The sequence below is a fragment of the Aulonocara stuartgranti genome (assembly GCF_965226115.1).
Source record: "Aulonocara stuartgranti genome assembly, chromosome: 9".
Taxonomy (NCBI): Eukaryota; Metazoa; Chordata; class Actinopteri; order Cichliformes; family Cichlidae; genus Aulonocara; species Aulonocara stuartgranti.
In genome coordinates, this window is record NC_138960.1 from 29,736,812 (window position 1) to 29,759,187 (window position 22,376).

Here is a 22,376-nt window from a genome sequence, read left to right on the forward strand (position 1 = left end):
CTTTGCAGAACAATATCAAGTTAAGAAAAATGTAATAACTTAGCAGAAATGCAATAATTTAGAATAACATAACTTAACATAACATAACATAACATAACAAAGAAAAGTAGTGTAACCTAGCAGAAATAATATAATTTAGTAAAAAATTTAAAACTTGGCAGAAATATTACAACTTATCAGAACTGCTAGAAATTTGCAGAAATGTAATAATTAGGCAAAACTGACAACAGATAACAGCTGAAAATGCTGAAGTAACCTCAAAGTTAATTGTTTAACTGTGAAAAATTACCAAAAACATTAGAAAAGGAAGAAAACATGCCGGCAGATAAACTAATGTGGAATAAAACCAAGGTAAAATTGCAGAGTTTGCACAGCTGGTGAAATCTAAAAATGGCAAACAAAACAAAACAAAAGCAAAACCCACACAAACATTTAGGTAATAAATGAAAAAGATGCTGCGGTCAGAGATTAAAACACCCAAAAATAATGTTATTGAAATGCCAAAAAGTGGCAGAAAGTTTAGAAAGTAGAAAACCAGTAGTAGAAAAGTAGAACATTCAAATATTTTTAGAAACATATGATACAAAATATTTACTCAGTTGTTTCCAATGATTACAATAATGACATAAAGAAATAAAAATACCATTTGGGACAAACAGAAAAATATTAATAGAAAATGCAAATCAAATTAATCTAAAATCTATACAAACAATTGAAGCATCTGTTGGAATTGTGAACATATCCTTGTTTGCCATGTTTATGTTTATGGCCCTAAGATGCGCAGACACATGATAGGCTATTAACTGCAAAAATATACACATATATAGCAAGTGAGAGATAAAAATATATCCTCTGATTTGCTGGAATTTTGTGTAAATACCATTTGGCAAGGATAAACAACATGTTCCTATGCCACATTAAAATTTTCATAAGCTTCATTTTTTCAATTAGTTTACAGTTTCCTGATTTGATGATAAATATGGTACCAATCTACAAAATACTGTCAAAATGAAGTCCACATTGTGATATATTTGAGGTGTGGAGAGTCACACAGCTGAACAATCGATGTGCATATTTAAAGAAACAAGGATCAAATAAAGAACATTGTTGTTGCAATAAATTACAGTGAAAAATAATCACTGCTTTGAGTTAGAGAGTGACTTATGATGAGGTATTAATTGGCTTAACTTTACCTCTAACAGCTTTTCACATAGTGCTGTGACCAGGCTGAAATCCATCATAAAGTAACTGTAAACAGTAGAACCATTAGCATGAATGTTATGGTTCTACTCTGATCAAAACTCAAGTCAGCTGTGTGACCTTATATAAAATGATAAAGAGGAACACATATAAATGGATGTGACCCTTATGAATTTTTCAAAATGACTTTATATGTCTGACCCATTATCTATATATATTACAGCAGCGGTCCCCAACCCCCGGGCCTCGGACCAGTACCGGTCCGTGAGTCGTTTGGTACCGGGGTGCGAAAGATGAGGCTCAGGTGTGAAATGTATAGTTTTCAGGGTTTTTATCGGTTTTCAGCGTTATTTTGTTATCGTTTTTATCGTTTACTCGGTTTTCCTGGGTCTTTTCACGTGTGTTATGAATAAATTTTCTTTTTTTCGGTACCGGTACTAGTTTTATTTTGTTATATTTATCCGCGACACCTTAAAGGCCGGTCCATGAAAATATTGTCGGGCATAAACCGGTCCATGGCGCAAAAAAGGTTGGGGACCGCTGTATTAGAGCAGATGTGGAAAACCACTGTTAGACCTACTCTATACTAATGTAGTTACTGACACCCCATACTAAGGCAGGATTCATACAAACACACATTATTTATTCTCTTAAACACTTTCTTTTTTCACATTTTGAGATTGTGTAATTTCTAAAAAGAATACATGTAATGGTTCAATAGATATAGTTATTTAAATGTCCATAATAATCACATGATCATTTTTCTACATCCTACAATCCAGGATTTAGAGCTGTGTGTCTGTATGAATTCAGCTTGCTATACTTATAGACTTAGATATATTAATCCACTATTTACCCAAACAAGTTACATTGTTTGGGTAAATAGATTGGGTTTGTTCTACAAAATAATTATTCAACAATAAAAAAAACACAAAAAAAATCTGCACATTAATCCAGAGTTCAGTTTCATATGTCTGATATTGTTTGTTAAATCTGGTGACACAAACACAGTCAATAATTCATAGCTAGTGTGACATGTGGTCCTTTTTGCCTTTGACCAATGATATGCTGGTTACTTGGACCAGTTTAGTATTTGCTGTCACAGAGGAATGTTAACCATAAATCCAAAAGACAAAACTGAAAAAAATATGTTAATTGCAAACATGTTTTTGCTTAGTAAAAGGATTGAAATTACATGGAAACTGTCACCTTAAAGCCTCATTGTAAATATCATCACAAACAGATGTTTTCCACACAGTTAACAAAGCTCCACCACATCCGATCACTGCACATAAATCTAAAAGAAAAAAAAAAAAAAAAAATTAACACAGGGAAGACTTTTGATTTAATAACTAAGCTTAAAATAAGTGTTACCTTTGAATATTTGTGGGAAAAATCTGATGCTACCCCGAGAATACAAAACCACACTGGAAACGATGACAGGCTTGCAGCCCTCTGTCTTCCTGGAGTGAGGTGCCTGATCAGTAGCAGTGAGTTGACAGAAGTTGGTGTCTGTAAGAGTGGCCAAACATTGATACTCTGTCCACTTGAGTAGAGTCTAAGAAGCTGGAATGCAGGCACACTGGACGAGCTTGTTCTAAAAAATACAGAAAAAGGAACATTTTATTTGTGTTAAGGCCTAAAAACTACAAATAAGTTATACAATGAACAATGTTGAAATACCTTATAGGTGCTGCAGGCCACATAACCAGAATCCAGAGCAATCTCACACTCACATAATGGTGAGGAAAGACATGAGCTCTGCAATGAGGTTTGAATGTCCCAGTTGGGACACTGAAGAACTCAGAAGACAGCAATACCTGCACAGAGAGACAGAGTAGAAAAAGCATAGATTTGTAATCCATAATGTGAATTAAAACTCAAAAAGTGTCAACAAGTATAATCATTTGAGTGTGGAATTATTTATGCACTAAACAGGATTTTAATTAATTAATTGAATTAAAAACACTGACATTTTTTATCAAAGATAAAGAATCATACCTCTCTCTGCTCTGAGGATCACTGAGCATCTCTGACAGGAAATACAGTTTCCTCAGTAGGAGTCATCATTCATGGTCTCAGAGGTGTGTAGTGTGGCACCATCATGATGGTCTCCAGATCAGGCAGGAGGTCAGGTGATGGGTGTGTCATCTTCTCCATTGAAGACATACTGGTATGGCAGTTCATAACACAGCAGTCTCTGTGTGGCATGTAGTTATCTGTGCAGTCCAGCACTGATGGATCAGGTTTGGCTCAGCAGTTCATGAAGATGGTGTTAAGATGTTGTTGTTTCAGCTGAGGATGGTGAAGTTTGAAGGTTTTCCCACAAAGGAAACAGGACTGTGTGTGCCCTGTCTGAAAAAAATACATCTACAAAACATAAAGTGCTTTTAACACCACCCACCCCCCCTCCCCACCCACCCATCTCAGCCCCGCAAGTGTCTATATAATGCTGGTATGGGGTGTCAGTTACTAAATCTAATTAGTGCGTCAGAAAGCGGGGGCTACACCTAAAGCCCCCGCTTTCTGATGTCTTTGTTTATTAGCAGCTTTTTCCAGCTGCTCAGAGAATTCTGACTTGGCCTTTATCCACCCAAACCCAAACCCACCCGGATAAAGGCCAAGTCAGAAAATGGATGCAGAAACTTTCCATGTACTTCTAAATCAGTTTTTATACAAATTCTGTAACCTGTAAAAATGTTTTTCTCTACATAATGTATAATTATAGACATCTCTGGTAGCCTAAAGATAGTTTAAAACTTTTAACATTTTTTACCAGTAAAACATGATAAGCAAAACCTCATTCATCCCAAAAACATTTGATTTTACAAAATTTACTATAATCAAGAAAATATAATTGTCTGTATTTATTCACGTGACCCATAATAAATACCTGCATTTATCTGGGATTTATTTATTTACTATTTCATATTTGAAAGCATCTTGGAGGGGAAGATCTCGTTTGTTGAGATACATACGTCAGAGTAAAAAAAGTATCAAAAAAGGAGATGACAATTAACATCCATGAAAAAATGTATAAGTAGATTTAGTCATTTAAAACATGAGAATAAAAAATAAATTATGTCCGTTTAATGCAGTATATTTCAGATCTGAGGTGCATGATAACAGAAAGCAGATCTCCCGGCTCTGCATGAAGTACAGCCATGATTTGGTGAAATGATTAATAACATTGCAATAAGAAAGGGTCTTCTTACAGACAGAGTAGGGAAGACAATTTTTTCAATGAAAAATCTTTTTCATGCTCTACAATCAGTGAAATCTGTAACAAACATGATCTGTAATTGTTTCAAAACTCACCAGACGACTTCATGATTGGCTCGAGGACAGGACACAAAAGACAGGATTGTGGTAACTGTAATATGTCCTCAGAACACCTGACTGCAGACATTTCTGTGGCTGAGAAATAAAAATGAGGTCAAGCAGGGTGTTCTTGTCTGTAGTGGCAGAAGAGATCAGCTGTGAATACCCTCTAGACTGAAACTGCTCCAGAATCTGTTTTCTTCCACTCTGCAACTGGTTCTCATTAAAATCTCCACACACAATGATTGGGTGACAGTCCATTATTTCAAGGGAATCTAAAAGACTTACCAGGTTTTGCATGAATGGTGTCAAACTGTAGTCAGGGGGTCTGTACACAACCGCAATGAGTGCAGGGAATGGAGCCTGAACCTTCAACACTAAAAACTCAAGATCAGTGACATTATGCAGATACTGTTTTACCTGAACCTGAAAATGATTCCTCAAATACACAACAACTCCACCACCACTTCTGCTGGCCATGTGAGGAAAGTTTGTGTAGGACACATGTCTGTTGCGTTTGAACATGGTGTAGCCATCCAAATGAAGACTGTCTGCAACAAAGGAGCCTTGGAGGTGAGACTCTGTGAGACACAAAACATCTGCTAAACACATTTCATGATGACTCTTGATGTCACTGATGTGAGATGGCAAACCCTCCGTATTGTGATGGATCAGTGTAAGAGTGTCAAGTCTGTTGGCTGTTTCTCTGACCTGAAGAAGAGGCATCATTTCCTCAACGCTGGCTTGTCTCATGGTTTGGAGCGCTGCAGTTACCTCGGGATTGGAGTAAATCTTTTTCTCATCCAAGTCCTGCAAATAGAGTCCACTGAGAGACGTCACCCTGCTGAGAGCAACATAAGCCATACCTGGTTCAAAAATGTTCTTCATTGAAACTACAGCTGTCTGTGTTGTAAGACCCTGAGTTTTGTGAATTGTGCAGGCAAATGCTAGCTTTACAGGAAACTGTCTGCGTACCGCTCCTTTAAACTTCAGACTCTCCTCTGCTCTCTCAATGTAAACCAGATCATCAGATGCTGCATTAGCACTGCGGTTGTGTCTCATAGGCTGCCGGTTGTCCATTCTGAGCCCCAGTTTGATTATGTGTCCATCATTTTCAGATCTCACCACCTTTACCAGTATACCAAAAGCACCGTTGACCAAACCATTTAGTGTGTCCAAGTTTCTGGTCAGCATGACTCGAGCTCCTTCAGCGACGTTCAGGGTGTCGGGTAAATCATTTCTCCCACCTGTAAATGGTTTGTCTCTTCGTTCCATTCTGCCTGTACGTTTATCCTTCTGGAAATCGTCTGCAGTGATGATTATGATGTTTGAATGAAGCTTCTTCAGGGTATCTGTGTTATGGGATTCCACATTCTTGTTGGTGGCATAAATGTGTAAGACCTCAGTTGGACATTCTTCTGGTGCAGTCACAGCCTGTGACAACAAATCTCTGTCGCACTGAGAAAGCTCTTCTGTCTTTTCTTTGACTCTAATCCTGTTCAACATCTCTGCAAAGGCCACATCATCTTTCTGACGCATGATCTCGGTTAGAGTGATCATCTGAAAATGTTCCTGCCATAGGTCAATCTGTTCTGGATCGTAAACGCAGAGAGGTTTAGACTGTCGCACTGGTGGCAGCTGGTAAAAATCTCCAACAGCTAAAACTGACATTCCACCAAAAGGTCTCTGAGTGCCTTTGATTTGTTTCAGTCTTGCATCCACATAGGCAAAAAGGGGTTTTGAAACCATTGAAATCTCATCAATAACAATAATTTCTGCATTCATCAGCTCAGATCTGACTTCATCCAGTTGGTTACCAAGTCCTTGAATGGGTGGTTTCAGACTCCTGGGTAGTTTCAGTAGAGAATGTAATGTAGAGCCATTGATAGAAAAAGCTGCTGTCCCGGTAAATGAAGTAAGTAAAACAGTTGGATTTGATATGTCAGCTTCTTCTGCATTAGCAGGCAGTCTGCTCAGGATCTTTGATGCTTCAGAGTGAATACACTTAATCAGATGTGACTTTCCAGTTCCTGCACCACCATTGATATAGAAGAAAAATGGATCTGGGTTCAAACCACAAACTCGCTGAATACACCAGTCTCTTATGGCATAGAACACGCAGGCCTGCTTCTGGTTCAGATTCTGATACATTACACGTACCACGGCTGGATCTACTGCAGGTTGTTCTCTGATGGCTCTGATCTCTGTTACAGCATCAGACTGACGACTGTAGTCAGGGACATTTTCCTGTTCGTTCTCATCATCAGAATGTCTCTCAGGAAGATTCTCATCACATTGCAGCCTCACAACTTCAGATTCAGGAGCAAGATTACACCATTCATCGATCACAACATCCCTATTTTGTTCAAACTCTTCCAGTGCACTCTCAATATCCTCAGAGTTCTTCTCATACTTGTCTTTATTTCTTTTCACAATCCGTTTCACAGACTCACTGTGGTCTGAACATGGAAGTCGCACAAAACCCGAGTTGTAGAAGGACTGATAGGTTTGGAAACATTGTGGTTTCAGTTCCTGCTCTGATCTGTGTGGAAGGTAAAGTCTCAACAGTCGACCATAATATTGCTCAGGATCTTTTTCCTGTGAACAGTGGTAATACCTGATTATAGCTGGTTTATCATTCTTACGCCTTTGTACAAATCCAAGCTGGTTTAGAAGAGGAAGCACATCTTTTCCTTCATTTGGACCACTCACCAACCGGCACAGGGCAGCAAAATCAGCCAGCGACATTTCCTCATATTCTGGGGTCTCAGGTCTGCATTTGTATTTATCACTCAAACTTGTCATCCAAATATTACAGCTGTCATGTGTTGTGCTTTCCAGGAAGCTCATGGGCCGACTCATTTTTACTGGGTTATCATCTGTTGGTACAAATACAACACTGCGGGAACATTTTTTCATTTTTAGGCCACAGACTCGAGTCACACACTCCTGTGCGCTGATCTCTCTCTTTTTTGAGTAAGCCTGCATCACAGCTCTCATTTCATCACATTCATTGACGGTGTTCTTATCAGAGTTATCGATAACTGTCTTCAGGTATTCAGAGAGGCCAGATTCTTTCTTCGTTATATATTTACAGAGGTATTCTACACATGAATAGGCATTCAAAATGAATGAGACATCTAAATTAGAGTTCCAGGCTTCAAGCAGGTCTGAGTTGTAATTGTTGATCCAACAGTCCTTTGGGTCACGTTTCAGAATCAGAGCTGTTTTCTTGTTTATGTTCTGGAGGCACTGTTCATACTCATTCATTGTCAAGTTGCATCGTGACAGAATCTGCTCTATGGTGAGGGAAGCAGCTTCAGGTTCCTTCAGCAGGTTCATCAAAGGTCTGAGTTTGGCTTTTGCAGCTTCAGTGTCTGAATCCTCATCCTGTCTCACAATCATTGTTCTTGTGGCTGGTGGTTTTGGAAACCCAAATCTACAACCAGAGTTCACACTCTTAAAGCATGTTTTTGTGTGGTTTTTGCTGTGCTTTTGTAGTTCAGTGACTTTTTTGTGCAGTTCAGGTTGCTTTTCTGGATCAGGGAGTTGAGCTGAGATGTATCTGTCCACAAAGTCACAGACAGTTTGGTCGTCATCCACATCTACTTCTACCTTTTCTTGAATCCACAGCAACATGTGTATATGCGGACTACCTCTGTGCTGGAACTCAACTCTGTAAAAGTAATCAATGATCTCACCAAGGGGCTGTGCAGGAGAAAAAAGCAAATCTCTGAACAAAGCCTCAACACGTTTATCAAACATTCGCATGGTAGTTACTGGATTTGATCTTAGAATTTCACACTTTTCTGACCAGTCCAGGGCTTCAAAATCAACCTCTTCACCTTGCTGTCTCTTTATTGCTTGAATCACTTCAGGCCATCTCATCTCAGCAGCAGAGAAAGTGACAAAGAACTGAGGTGTTCCTATTTGACGAATCATACTGAATAAATCTTTGGTAGTTTTCTGCCAGTAAGCTGGAGTTCCTCTGAGTGGCTGCATAAATCTGATTGCATCTTTATTTCTTACCAGCTTCTCTACTTCTGTCTTACTTTGTAACATTCCTGATGTGATTTTGCATCCATCTTTGGTCATAGTTTTACCTTTCCTTAGCTGTATTGTCATGCTGGAATTAGCCAAATGTATTTCAGTGACAAACTGTGAGAAAAACAGGTAATTTGTGTCTTTAGCAAATCTTGCATCAGTGTTGAAAAGCCTTGACTTGAAGTAAGCACTTGGTGTGAGTTTAAGAAGTCTCTTTTCATCCAGTGTATTCTGACCAGTAGGAAACTGCACAGGAAATGCCATGGCTTCCAAATGAGGAGTTCTGAAGAAGCTGACAGGATTGTTTCTTTCTGCAGGAGCCACACAATATGTGTTATCACTGAAACAGAGAATCTCTTCTGAAATGTCTACAGGCTGCAGACAACTTTCTAGAGCAAAACCTCCATTGTTCAAATCACTTTCTGGTTCCTCTGGATTTTGTTCCTCTGGTTGTTCATCACAGGATGCCATATTAATATCTTGTTCTATTTCAGACTCGTTTTCGCACAAAAGGGCATCTTTTTCATAGTTGTCAATTTCCATTAAATCTTCTTCATTATAATCATCACTTGCCATGCTGGCTTCATCACTGCTGTCATCATCAGGTAACGTTGGATCACAAAGCAATGCATCATCTCTAATAACAATATCTGTGTACTGTGGATGAATTTGTTTCAGTTTACGCAGGGCTTCAATGAGTTTAGACCAGGTGACAGTCTGGAACAGCTGATGACCTTTGTAGCACAGTCGTCTTTTCAGCTTTATCCTGATTATCTGTGAATGGTTTCTGAGCCTCGGTAGAGAGTCAACTGTTTGTTGGACTTCAGATGGTACACACACCACATTACCACGTATGAGTCTCTGTCTGCCCTTTGGAAGTGGAATAATCTTAGCAAAAGGTATGCATTTGGCAATCAGATGTCTCTCCAGAATGTTGAGATCACACAGTTCAGCTGGAATATCCTGCAGTTCTAAACCGTTGAAAGCAGCAAGCCTTGGCATGCGTCCACTTTTGAGGGAACTGTGACACGTGTGACAGATATACTCCTTTTTTCTCTCAACGGGAAAGCTGCAGTGATCATTACATGCTTCATCACACACATGAACAAATTTACCAGTTAGACACTGCTGAGCTACAGTCTGGTGTTTTGAGTAATTTTCTCTTTTGCAGATTTTCACCTGATTAGGAAAAGAAGCTTTTAGACAAACAGTACAAACATAAGATGGTGCTGACTTAATGTTTGATCTGAAACGAGATATGGCCTCATTCATTAAACTGTTATCTGGATGACACTGTAAACTTTCAGCTGGTCGATGCATCTGACGATATTTTCGTTTTATGTTCATTGCACATCTGATATTATGCATCTGTCTGAAAGAAAAACTGTTCCAATATTTTACTCTCATTCGTTCTCTCATATTCTCTTTGTGTTGTTGCTGAAATTGTCTCTCTTCTCCATAACGTTTGGTGATGTAAGATATTTTTTTCTTTTTAAATTCTTCACTTTCTTTATATAGTTTATATACATATGACCTCATGCAGGCTTTATGTTTCTCTCTGAATTCAACAGAACTTCTATATGTTCTTCTTATACGTTCTTTCTGCTTTTCTCGGAATATAGAAGACTCTCTATATGTTCTTCTTATACGTTCTTTCTGCTTTTCTCGGAATATAGAAGACTCTCTATATGTTCTTCTTATACGTTCTTTCTGCTTTTCTCGGAATATAGAAGACTCTCTATATGTTCTTCTTATACGTTCTTTCTGCTTTTCTCGGAATATAGGATTGTCTTTGTATGTCCTTATGACACATTCCCTTTTTTTCTCTCTAATTTTAGCACTTTCTCTATACAGCCTTTTCATTTGCTCCTTCTGTTTTTCCTTAAAATCATCTCTTTCTTTATAGATCTTTCTCAAATGTTCTGTCTGTTTCTCTCTATATGTAGCATTTACTTTATACAGATTATTTTTGTATACTCTCTTTTTCTGTCTGTGATTTGGATCATTAGACTTTCTACTGGAATTTCTTTTCTTTGCCTTAAAGCTTTCATCAAAAGTGTACATCTCCCTTTCCTTCCTTTTCTGATTTTCCTTTCTTTGTGGTAATTTCTGTTGGGCCACTGACCTTCTCCTCATTTTTTGTGCTTCCTGTTTATTACGTTTCAAAATTTTATGTGGCACTTCCTGTGTTGCCTTAGTTGAACAGGAGGCAGTGTTTGAATCATTCTGAGGAACAGCATCTGATACTACCTGAGTTTCTCTCACAGAAGATGCAGATGTTTCTTTCTGTAAATAATCAGAAGCACGATTCTTGTTTTCAGCAGCAGCTGTCTCATCTGAAGAATCCACCCTGGATGATGTCACTTCAGTGATTACAGTCTCCGTAACAGTTTTCCGTGTCTGCTCAGTGGTTGTTTGGGAATTTAATTCATGGACAGGTTCATTTAAAGCTGCGGCTGGAACACTTGCAGCGGTTCGTCTGTATTCGGTGGTTTGATCAGCATCTCTTTGGTAAGGAGCGTTTTGACTGTGAAACTCGATTGGCTGTAGCTCATAGGTACAGGTTGGTGCGATGCTAAACTTTCGGTACAAGCATTTGATCCTGTCAATCATGTCGTTAAGACGTGTGAATTTTAACATCACTGCAGTTCCACCACTTACATCTAGCGACAATGGCATTCCTGTAGACTTACGTGGGTGAGGATCAAAATATGCGTATTCACCTGAAGTCAGCCTGGAAACTGCAATGGCTGTTCCTCCCATGACTAGCAAAGCATAGCAAATGTCTGAAGCCAAACACTGTAGTCCCTGTTCAAGGCTCGGAAGATGATCTGTACCGTCAAATGTGCCATAAAGAGCAAACTGAGACATGTCGACTTGATACTCGTGTCTGCGGCTGATGATCACAGTGGGAAGTTCATCACAGGCTAGAAACACGCTGTTCACAAACCTCTTTCTGGCATCTGAATACACGGCATGGCCTTTGTCCAACACACGGTTAAGATCTGCTCTGGTAATGAATTCATCCTCGTGTAAGAATGACAGGAAAACCAAACTGTTCGCCATGCATTGCTGATTCCGGTACTTTCCATACTTAGCATTGGCCTGGCTTCGGGATGCACAGATGCTACTCACTCGTGGACGACTTTCACTGTTTGTAACCTGTACATGAGACTGTCCTGGAGCTTCTCCATCATGCTGCGTTTGCACAGTTAGCTGGGGTTCAGTCTGGATTACCTGCTGTACTTTAGCATTTGGCACCGATGATGAGCAAACACCTCTCTTTACCACATCTGCATAAGACACTGCGGCTGTCTGAACGCTGAGCTGCACTTCTGGACTGGGAATACTTGTAACAGACACCTTTACCTGCTCACCGGTCTGAGAAAGATTTACCTGTTCCTTCTGCTTTTGCCATCTAAGCTTCTGGGACTGTGACCTTTGACCTTTCCTTGGCATTTTGTGCAAGTACAAACTGGACCTTATATGTATTTATACACAAATGTATACAAAAATCAACCTGTAAACACTGAAAAACTCAAGTTTCTATTAAATGGATAAATGTAAAACTATACAAATGGTAAAGTGTTCTTATAACTGTTTAATTGATGTAAAAGGCTGACTTAAATACAAACTCAATATAAAAGTTATTGAAAGATCTTTAAAAAGTTTTATTGTAGCTTTTTCAAAAACTGTATATTATACTTTTTTTTTTTTAACCAGACTGGTTAATGAATAGGTCTATACTTCTGTGAAGTAATATGCAGAATAAATCTCAACAATCAATCAACAGGCTATAATAAAACTCTTAGTTTTAAAGTAGACTTTGTGTAAATCTTTCAGATATATAAAATCTAAAGCAAATATAAGGAGCTGTGGTGGTGTAGTGATCAGATGACAGGCGATGAGGATTCTTCAGCTGGATGTTCTGCAGCAGTCAGGAAACAGGAAGTCTGGGTTCTCAGGGCAGCCTCTAGATGACAATTGTAACTGAATACTTACACTGAGTGACAAAAAAAGGGTTTGTCCTTAAATAATAATAGTTTAAACTTGTAGTCAAATGTTATAGCCAGTGAAACAGACTTGAAAAATGTATTTGAATCTAATTTAATATTTATCTAAATAGAGCAGTCTGAATATATATATTACAAAATAACCAGATTGTCTTATTACAAATAAACCTTTAAGAGGTGTATATTTTATATAATTTCTCAAAGTAATTGCACCTGTAAGCCAAACTATCACTGTTTATTTCAAAGTGTAATGCAAAATTAAAATGACAAATGTAGGGCTCTGTAAGTAGTTTCTACAGTGAGTTCTACTGTACTGTATATTCAACTTTTTACTTGTAATTTCCAAAAAAATGAGTGGATATGAGAGAGTTTAACGACAGGAAAGATGGAGCAGTGAGAGCAGAGATCTCTCAGATTTCTGAAAACAGATCGTCGAAGTTGCGGTAACTTCAATTTCCAAAAACTTGGTTTGTTGTCAACCTTGGTTTGTTGTCAAACTTGGTTTCTTGTCAAACTAGGGCTTATGCTTGTCAAAATTAGATAGAGTTCATGGCGGAGAAATGATAGAAGATAGAATCCCTTGTCAAAAAAGATGGAGCAGGGAGAGGGAGAGTGATAGGACAGACTGAAATTGCTTGTTAATGGCTTGTCAAAGATAGAGGGAGAGGGTTTTCTGCAGCAGGTCACCTGTAAGACAAAAAGGGACTGGAATTAGGCATATTTCCAATAAACATGGCTTTCCAGTATTTTTCAAACTATAAGTCACACTTGAAATCCTTTAGTTTTCTCAAAAATCAACAGTTTACCATATGTATTAATTCTGGCTGTGCTTACTGACCTCAACCCAATTTTATGTGCTACACGGCGCTCAAACATCTGTCAAAATGTTTTAGGTATGACTTTGGAAAGCTACAAAGCTGCAGCGCTTGATGGATTGTTGGAGCATTACAGCTACAGTAGTCAGGATCCTCGCCGAGTAATTCGTATTGTCCTTAAACATAATATTATGGTGTGTGTATGAGGACCTGGCATCTGTTTACAGACATGCGTACGAAGCAGATTTCAAAACCGATCAATCCATGAAGAATTTGATAGATTTGTGGAAGAGGACTGAAAAGAGAAAGTGAGTGTACTGTTCTGTGTTACCAGTGAAAAATGTTGAGAGTTATTGTGAATGAGTTGAATAGTTTGAGTTGTCTGAATATTTGGTTAGCTGCATACACCTTATAATCCGAAAAATACAGTACATACAGGGCTTTACATATTGAAGAGTTCCACAGTACATTATTGGACTGAACTGATTGAAAATGCTCAAAAATGGTGGTGGAAGTGTTCTAAAGAAATTTTTACATTCTATTAACACAATAAAAACAAACAGTGTCTATAAACCAAGATGTGCTGCTACAATAACCTACTGTAAATATCATATGGTCCAACAAAACCCACACATTGAGGTTAGAGCAGACAGTTTCAGACCACCTGCTTAAAATTTATGCCACATCACAGGTTATTTAATCCCCAAAGTACCTGTGACAACAGTACATGATAATATCTGGGCACACAGAAACAGGGATTTGAGATCCGTTAACATAAAAGTAAACAATACTTTACTCAGAATGACTTTTGACAAAATGAGAAATTTGGAGATGGATGGTTCCTACAAAGCAGTTTCTACATATTTCAGTCACATGTTTAATGCACAGCCATAAGCACTCCACTAAATCTAGGACGCACTTATAATGGTCGATTTAAAGGCCTAATTAAAAATGTAGTATGACGATAATTTCTTTGTAGATCATTTAATCATAAAATACAGAAATGAGTGCTGTATCTGTGCTTTTGATTTTTTCCAGTCATCAACAAAATCTTTAATTAAAAGACTAATTCAAAGAGCAGTTTTCAGACAGTGACTTAATTTAATGAAGAGAAAGAAGCTTTGGAAATCCACAAGGCCCTACTTGAAGACTTAATTGTACCTAAACTGCTGTTCATGAGCTGCTCTAATGTGAAAAAATATGCGCTGCTACAATAACCTACCGACCTCTGTAGGTCTGGAAATGTTTACACAGACTTTTCTAGGATTTGATGACTTTTGATGATCACCAATAGCTGTGCTCACTCACAGCACTACACTGAATCTCCTATAATGAGAAACATTTCTCACCATTGCACCTCAGACACCTTTACTTACCAGACTTGAGACGATCAGATCAGCAGTCTAGAGAAAGGAAACAATTCATCAGATCACTGTTTGATGATTCAGACTGTTGAGCCTCTTCCCACACAATCCAATTTACTGTGACAAAAATTAACTAGTAAAATTCTTAATTTATTTAAGGCTTTATGAGCTTACTGTAGTCTAAAGAGGAGATAAATGAACTGCAGCGTCTCACATGGCTATAGCAGGTGTAATAAAGGCATTCATTACTACAGAAGTAAAAAGAATAGGCACCAATATTTGTTGGCACAAGTGCAGGATATACCAAATATTTCCTAAACAGAAGCTTTGTGGCTCCAACATTTTCTACAACAGGTCAGTACTAGTAAAGTGTGAAAGCCAAAACTTTTCAAAATGTTAGATACAAAGTAATTATATAAATCAGAAGCAACAGAAAACCTCATCATGTCTGATATGAATATACCTTTAAATATTGACATGTTACAATAGCAGAGGTGCACCATGTTTTGTAATTAAAATTAAATGTCTTAAATTTTTACACTAAAAAGCCCTTTCATTATACCTGTTGCTAGGAATATTTATGTATTTTGCAGTCACCTTTTTGGCAACTTTTCTATTAAATTTTAAAACACATATTCACCAAATAAGTGATAAACTAATTAGACACACTGGCTGTAATGTACCTAACAATGTCCACTCACACCTCTGGTTCTCTTAGTTTTTCATTATTGCTTAACTGTACAAAACACTTCTACAGTGTTCTGACTTTAATGTAACACATCAGCAGAATTTGAGAGACAATATGAATCAATCACTGTGCAGCTCTTAAGTGTTTGAGCAACCACTTATACCGACTCCCCTAAAACACTTTCATTGTTTTGTCTGCTACTTAAATCCACAAACATAAGGAGAAAATGAACAACTGACATTTAGCTGTATGTTTGGATTTGATAAGCCATAAGAAATTGAAATCATACATAAATGGGCTATTAAACTTCAGGGACATTTTCAGGGACAGTCAGAGGTCCCGTGTGAGGACTTTGCTGCTACGTGTAATAAATCCTGACTTTGTGTTTTTGCCAATCAGTAAATGGAAACATATCACAAAAAGTCAAACTACTGTATATAAGTTGCCACATGTGCTACGCAATGCCAGGTTCATACTGCTTCAGTTACAATCACTGTTTACTTACCAGCAAAGGCAAAACCAAAGATCTCTTTCACTCTGTGTAACAAAAGACAAAGCACAAAAATACAGAATGAGACAACTCAAATCAGCATCACAGTCAATACTGCATCACTCTGTGTAGTCCAAAAGATTCAGTACACTTCTTTGTTTACCACAGCAACAAACAACTCTCCTCTTTTTTCTACACCTTATTAAAGATTACTGTCTTCATTAAGGTAAAATGTGGTTTCATCCATTTGTAATAAGCCACACACGTTTCTCAGTTATGTGATAGCTCTATTAGTTTGGTGCTATTAGATAACACAGTAGATTTAATAAGCAATGATTTGCTACACCTAGCTCTGCACACTTTATCAAATTCTGACATCACAATTTCAAAGCATGAACAATCATAAATGAAAGCTTGGATGTTATTTTTGTAGGCTTCAACATTTGAGTTCTTCTGCATTCAAATTCTGCTTCCTAAAAATATTATCACCTGCACACAGTATCATTTAATATGCTGTTGTTTTAAATATCTACATATCATATTTATAATATTAATGGTGCACTGCTGCATTTTATTTATTTGAAGGTGGACTTTTTTATATTTCGTTAGTTTTTCACAAAGTGAGAAGTTAAACAGAGCTGCAGGTGTAGGTTTCATTAAAAAAAAAAACAACCTGCACAAACAAGTGTTTGTTAAACAGTTCTTAAAATTTAACTAAAAAACTAAAATTAACTAATTAAAAAAAACTTCTTGTTAAGAGATGTTATTATTCTTATATTATGTGTTTCATCCTCACTCTCTCTCTCCCTTCTGTTAATTAACCCACAGCACAAAAACACACCGGTACAGGCACGTGACTCTTTTTCTCCCGGCTTTCAGTCAGAAGCTGTGTCCCAAAATGTCGGCTGCATCCTCCGGAGGCCGCATTTGAAGGCCGATTATGTCACAGCCAGTCGACGAAGGCTGTCTCAAATGCGGCCGACAAATGAGTCCTTCATTTCCCCGAATAAACTTTTAACATATTTTTAGGCGAGAAAGTAGCGGTGTAAATTACAAATATCTGCTTGGTTTATCAAGACATCGCATATTTGCAAAAGTGTGCCGACGTTTTCAGAGACGTCTGTCACCCACCGGCTCGATGGCAAGCCGGGAGGGGGGTTCAGACCCCCGCTCTTTCGCTACTCAGGTTAAACATGATATACAAGTCACTCTGATAACTTAAAAATGTAATTGTTTGCCTTTTTCTGTGTTTTATTTGTTCTGGAGTAAATCGGTTTGGCTGAGATCAAAGTTATTAGATTATTAGATTAAATAAAGCTTTATTAATCCATCCGGTGGGTCCTCCGGGATTTTCACACAGCTCAATAAACGTTAAACGGTCGAGAATTTACGCCAGTGTCCTGTTATATTTTAAATAGCAAGGAGCAGACGGCCGAGTTTATTAAACTCCAGCGAGACAGCGGTGACGCAAATCTGAAGGCTAGACCGTCCAGTTTCACAGCCTTCTCGGTCCACGTAGACCGCGAAAGCTGGGTCCTCCGAAAGATGCAGCCGACGTTTTGGGACACAGCTAATGGCGGTAAAATGGCTCCTTTGAAGTTGCCGACCCTGCTGCTTCAGCAGCTAATCAGTGGTTCTAAAATGACGGCTCATTACCTCACAACCGAAAGAATGAGGCCGTTTTAACTGACTGATTTGTGAAGAGAACTAACTTCAGCTTCCCTAACAGACTCAGAAACACTAACACACCGAATGAACCAAATACAACACAATAACTGTAATAAACAATCAAATGAACCATATTAATTTCACACTGGGCCTATAGCAGCTAGGCTAGGCGTTAGCACTTAGGGCTAGCATACCAAACACTCCTTTTAAATAGTAAAATTACAACGTTTCACTAAAAAAGCAGCCATTGTGTTACTTTAACATGACTTATACTTCGACTGGCTTCATAAGTCACTAACAACAACTGGGTAAATCCCTCATACAGCTTATAGACATTTCATTTCAGATAAGAGAGACAGAGAAGCAGCACTTACCGGCACGGATTGAGCTGAGAGTGGACGGAGATTCAGGAGTCAGGCAGAGACGTAAAAAAGGAGGCATTCACGAGTAGTGGGAAAAGTGGGAAACTCCGCAATTACACAAAATTGGCATGGAAAACGTGAAAATATATGTAAATTTAAATATTATTATACTAGATTTTTTTGCAACAAAAAACAACTTTTAATTTAATTCTATAAGTTTAATAAATGTTTCAAATGGGATTCTTTGAATTTGAAATAATGGTTAAAAGACATAAATAAACACAAGGTCATTATGTTAAAATGTACTTTATTATGATAGATTTATTTAACTGACTGCAGTAATAAGAACAGTCTTCTTCTGAACACCAACACCAAGGAGCTGGTGTTGGTGATCGCCTAAGCATCCTCACAGTAGGAGCTGCAGAGGCTCATCTCACTCCACTGCAGGACTCAAGAGGTTCAGGAGGTCCCTTAACCCCACTGCCATGAGACTTTTTAACAGCGACTCCTGACATGTTCATTGCACATTTGTTTCTTTTACTCCAATACATATTGGTTGTAATCATATGAATTCTGAATTGCTTTAAAGCTGAAGCTGTCTGCTAAAACTAGCTGAAAAAGCTGAAAAGTTGCAGAAAAGGGTGGCCTTTTGTTGTGGGCAGTCTGAGGTACACCTGTGCACTACTCATGATGTCAGATCAGCATCCTGATGTGGCACACCTGTGAGGTGGGATGGATTACCTCAATATAGCAGATGTGCCCACTACCACACATTTGGACTGATTTGTGACCACTGTTTGGGAGGGATGGTTATATTGTGTATCTGGAATGAATTTTAGGTCTCTACGTCCATCCCATGAGGAATGGGAGCAGTAACAAAGGTGTTGCGTTTATATTTTTGTTGAGTGTATATTTGGCAGAAATACTATATTTGGCACAAATCTTATAAAATAGCAGAAATAGTATGATTTAGCACAATAGTAATAACTTAAACAGAAAAATTGGAAAAGCAAAATGGACAGGTGAAAAAATGCTGAACATGCTGAGGGTCCCTCAAATATACTTGTTAAATGAAAAAAAATCAGCAAAAAAATCTATAACAGCCACACAATCACAAATATGTACACATAAGGAAACACACATGCACAGAGAGACACACACACAACATCCAATTCACCCAGTCTAAATATATTGAATTTGAATCTTAGAATGAGATCATCCCATTAAAAGGCTTACTCTCTCTCTCTCTCTCTCTCTCTCTCTCTCTCTCTCTCTCTCTCTCTCTCTGTCACACACACACGCACACTCACACACACACAGGGAGAGAGAAGTAAGTTTCTAGGTCAGCCTGGGAGCTGCTGAATTTGAATCCACCAATCAGAGAGCCTGTGGACTTTTTCCCGCCAAAACAGGTGCTTCTGTTTACACACGCAGCACAGAGAGGCACAGGATTATTGCAGTCTATTTCTCATAGTGACGACTCCCCTCAAACAAATGACCATAATTTCCTAACTGTAGGGGCTAGAAGGGTCATTCTTACACCGTTTTGTTCAGAAGAGATGGGGGAATCTTCAAGTGTTGACAATTTATCATTAAAATATGAATTTTTAGAGATATATGACATGGATGACTTGTTGACTTAGAAGCCACGAATTCCCCAATATGCAAATTTGAATGCCTGGAGCCCACATACATGATTGGCTGGCTGGGAAGCTGTGCAGGCCCTGATTTGTGGATTTGAATTCCTCAACCCTCAGATATGATTGGCTGGCTTAGAAGCCATGAAGGCCCCAATATGCAAATTTGAATGCCTCAGGACACATATGTGATTGGCTGGGAAACCGTGCAGGCCCTGATTTGAAAATTTGAATGTCTAAGTCCTCACAGAGGATTGGCTGCCTGGGGACCTGGCAGAAATATATAGAAATAGTATGATTAAGCATAAATACTACATTTAGTAGAAATACTATGTTTTAGCACAAATACTATAAAAAGCAGAAATACTATAATTTAGAAGAAAAACTATATTAGGCACAAATCTTATAAAAAGCAGAAATACTATAATTTAGCAGAAATACTATGTTAGGCACAAATCCTATAAAAAGCAGAAATACTATAATTTAGCAGAAATACTATATTAGGCATAAATTCTATGAAAAGCAGAAATAGTATGATTTAGCAGAAATACTGTATTTAGCACAAGTACCAAAAAGTACCAGATTTAGCAGAATAGTAATAACTTATTGAAACACAAATGCACAGAGGGACACACAAACACAGGCTCTAATCCAGTCAACCAGTCTAACTATATTCAATTTAAATCCTACAATGACATGCTGCCAAATAAGGGCAGGGTCCTCTCTCTCCCACTAAACACACACACACACACACACACACACGCAACACACAGGGAGAGAGAAGTAAGTTTCTAGGTCAGCCTGGGAGCTGCTGAATTTGAATCCACCAATCAGAGAGCCTGTGGACTTTTTCCCGCCAAAACAGGTGCTTCTGTTTACACACGCAGCACAGAGAGGCACAGGATTATTGCAGTCTATTTCTCATAGTGACGACTCCCCTCAAACAAATGACCATAATTTCCTAACTGTAGGGGCTAGAAGGGTCATTCTTACACCGTTTTGTTCAGAAGAGATGGGGGAATCTTCAAGTGTTGACAATTTATCATTAAAATATGAATTTTTAGAGATATATGACATGGATGACTTGTTGACTTAGAAGCCACGAATTCCCCAATATGCAAATTTGAATGCCTGGAGCCCACATACATGATTGGCTGGCTGGGAAGCTGTGCAGGCCCTGATTTGTGGATTTGAATTCCTCAACCCTCAGATATGATTGGCTGGCTTAGAAGCCATGAAGGCCCCAATATGCAAATTTGAATGCCTCAGGACACATATGTGATTGGCTGGGAAACCGTGCAGGCCCTGATTTGAAAATTTGAATGTCTAAGTCCTCACAGAGGATTGGCTGCCTGGGGACCTGGCAGAAATATATAGAAATAGTATGATTAAGCATAAATACTACATTTAGTAGAAATACTATGTTTTAGCACAAATACTATAAAAAGCAGAAATACTATAATTTAGCAGAAATACTATATTAGGCACAAATCTTATAAAAAGCAGAAATACTATAATTTAGCAGAAATACTATGTTAGGCACAAATCCTATAAAAAGCAGAAATAGTATGATTTAGCAGAAATACTGTATTTAGCACAAGTACCGAAAAGTACCAGATTTAGCAGAATAGTAATAACTTATTGAAACACAAATGCACAGAGGGACACACAAACACAGGCTCTAATCCAGTCAACCAGTCTAACTATATTAAATTTAAATCCTACAATGACATGCTGCCAAATAAGGGCAGGGTCCTCTCTCTCCCACTAAACACACACACACACACACACACACACACACACACACACACACACACACACACACACACACACACACACACACACACACACAGAGGGAGAGAGCTGCCGAATTTAAATCCACCAATCAGAGAGGCTGTTTACGTTTTCACGCCAAAACAGGTGCTTCTTTTTACACACGCAGCACAGAGAGGCACAGGATTATTGCAGCCTTTTTCTCATAGTGAGGACTCCCCTCAAACAAATGACCATAATTTCCTAACCGTAGGGGCTAGAGCGGTCATTCTTACACCGTTTTGTTCAGAAGAGATGGGGGAATCTTCCAGTGTTAACAATTTATCATTAAAATGTGAATTATTAAAGATATTTGACTTCTAATGCACCATAACTGAGTAGAGCGAAGCAAAAACTGCCTTGACTTGCCCTCAAACAACGCTTTCTAACTCTAAATCTATTTGGAGTATCGATATCATTCTTTCACCGTAAGAGACAGCAGGGTTTGGTGAACAATTATGGAAATTTTCAGGTCTCTGTGGAAATCCAACAAAAAGTTATGACGAGAGAAAAAAGTGGTTCATTTCCACAGTTTGAAATCTGAAGAAATCTGAGCGAAGGACAAATTTCCTACCCTCAAACAAGTCCAACTCATTTCAGAACGGTAATAGGTGAGAAAATAATTCTTGAATTGTGAGCGTCACGAGTGTCTGAAGATATACCGGGACAAGCCTCATGTCTTAACTTTGCTTCGTTAAGGAGATATGACGATTCGAATATGCCTCTCATTACAGAAATGCAGCGGTGATTTTGAACAAACTCTCCATTGACTTTATATGGAGAGTTTTCTGACCTTGTGTTAGTCTGAGGAGATTTGCCAAAATTATATAAATCCCACAACAATGATGGTGACATTTTCTGAAAGCCAGCAAAAATACCTACGTTTTGATGTATAATTTGTGGAAGTTGAGTGAAAATTGAGCAAGTAGCAAACAGTTGTTCGGACATGAAGAGAAGACTGC

The 22,376-nt window shown here is 38.2% G+C and overlaps 1 protein-coding gene and 1 long non-coding RNA gene across 4 annotated transcripts; both read right to left on the reverse strand.

The window, feature by feature from the left end:
- Window positions 1-1,490: 1,490 nt before the first annotated feature.
- On the reverse strand, window positions 1,491-10,755 carry LOC309713756 (uncharacterized protein). Of its 2 annotated transcripts, none has more exons than XM_082545576.1 (9): window positions 5,769-10,755; window positions 5,233-5,331; window positions 4,942-5,072; window positions 4,810-4,849; window positions 4,519-4,537; window positions 3,202-3,495; window positions 2,884-3,020; window positions 2,575-2,797; window positions 1,491-2,497 (listed from the first exon to the last, which is right to left on the reverse strand). In XM_082545576.1, the coding sequence occupies exons 1-2, from the start codon at window positions 10,699-10,701 to the stop codon at window positions 5,321-5,323; spliced, it is 4,944 nt and encodes a 1,647-aa protein (XP_082401702.1). In that variant the 5' UTR covers window positions 10,702-10,755; the 3' UTR covers window positions 1,491-2,497; window positions 2,575-2,797; window positions 2,884-3,020; window positions 3,202-3,495; window positions 4,519-4,537; window positions 4,810-4,849; window positions 4,942-5,072; window positions 5,233-5,320. The 2 variants fall into 2 exon arrangements, with proteins under 2 accessions (XP_082401702.1, XP_082401701.1); XM_082545575.1 differs by having other exon boundaries at window positions 4,942-5,102.
- Window positions 10,756-12,799: 2,044 nt separating this feature from the next.
- On the reverse strand, window positions 12,800-18,018 carry LOC309713790. Of its 2 annotated transcripts, none has more exons than XR_014278680.1 (4): window positions 17,978-18,018; window positions 15,951-15,982; window positions 14,770-14,796; window positions 12,800-13,265 (listed from the first exon to the last, which is right to left on the reverse strand). It is a non-coding gene; the product is annotated as an uncharacterized lncRNA (long non-coding RNA). The 2 variants fall into 2 exon arrangements; XR_014278681.1 differs by lacking the exon at window positions 17,978-18,018 and adding an exon at window positions 16,777-17,556.
- Window positions 18,019-22,376: the final 4,358 nt, after the last annotated feature.

Excerpts from the sequence above, each read along its gene's own strand:
- LOC309713756 (XM_082545576.1), bottom strand. The coding sequence starts at position 10,701 with ATGAGGAGAAGGTCAGTGGCCCAACAGAAATTACCACAAAGAAAGGAA.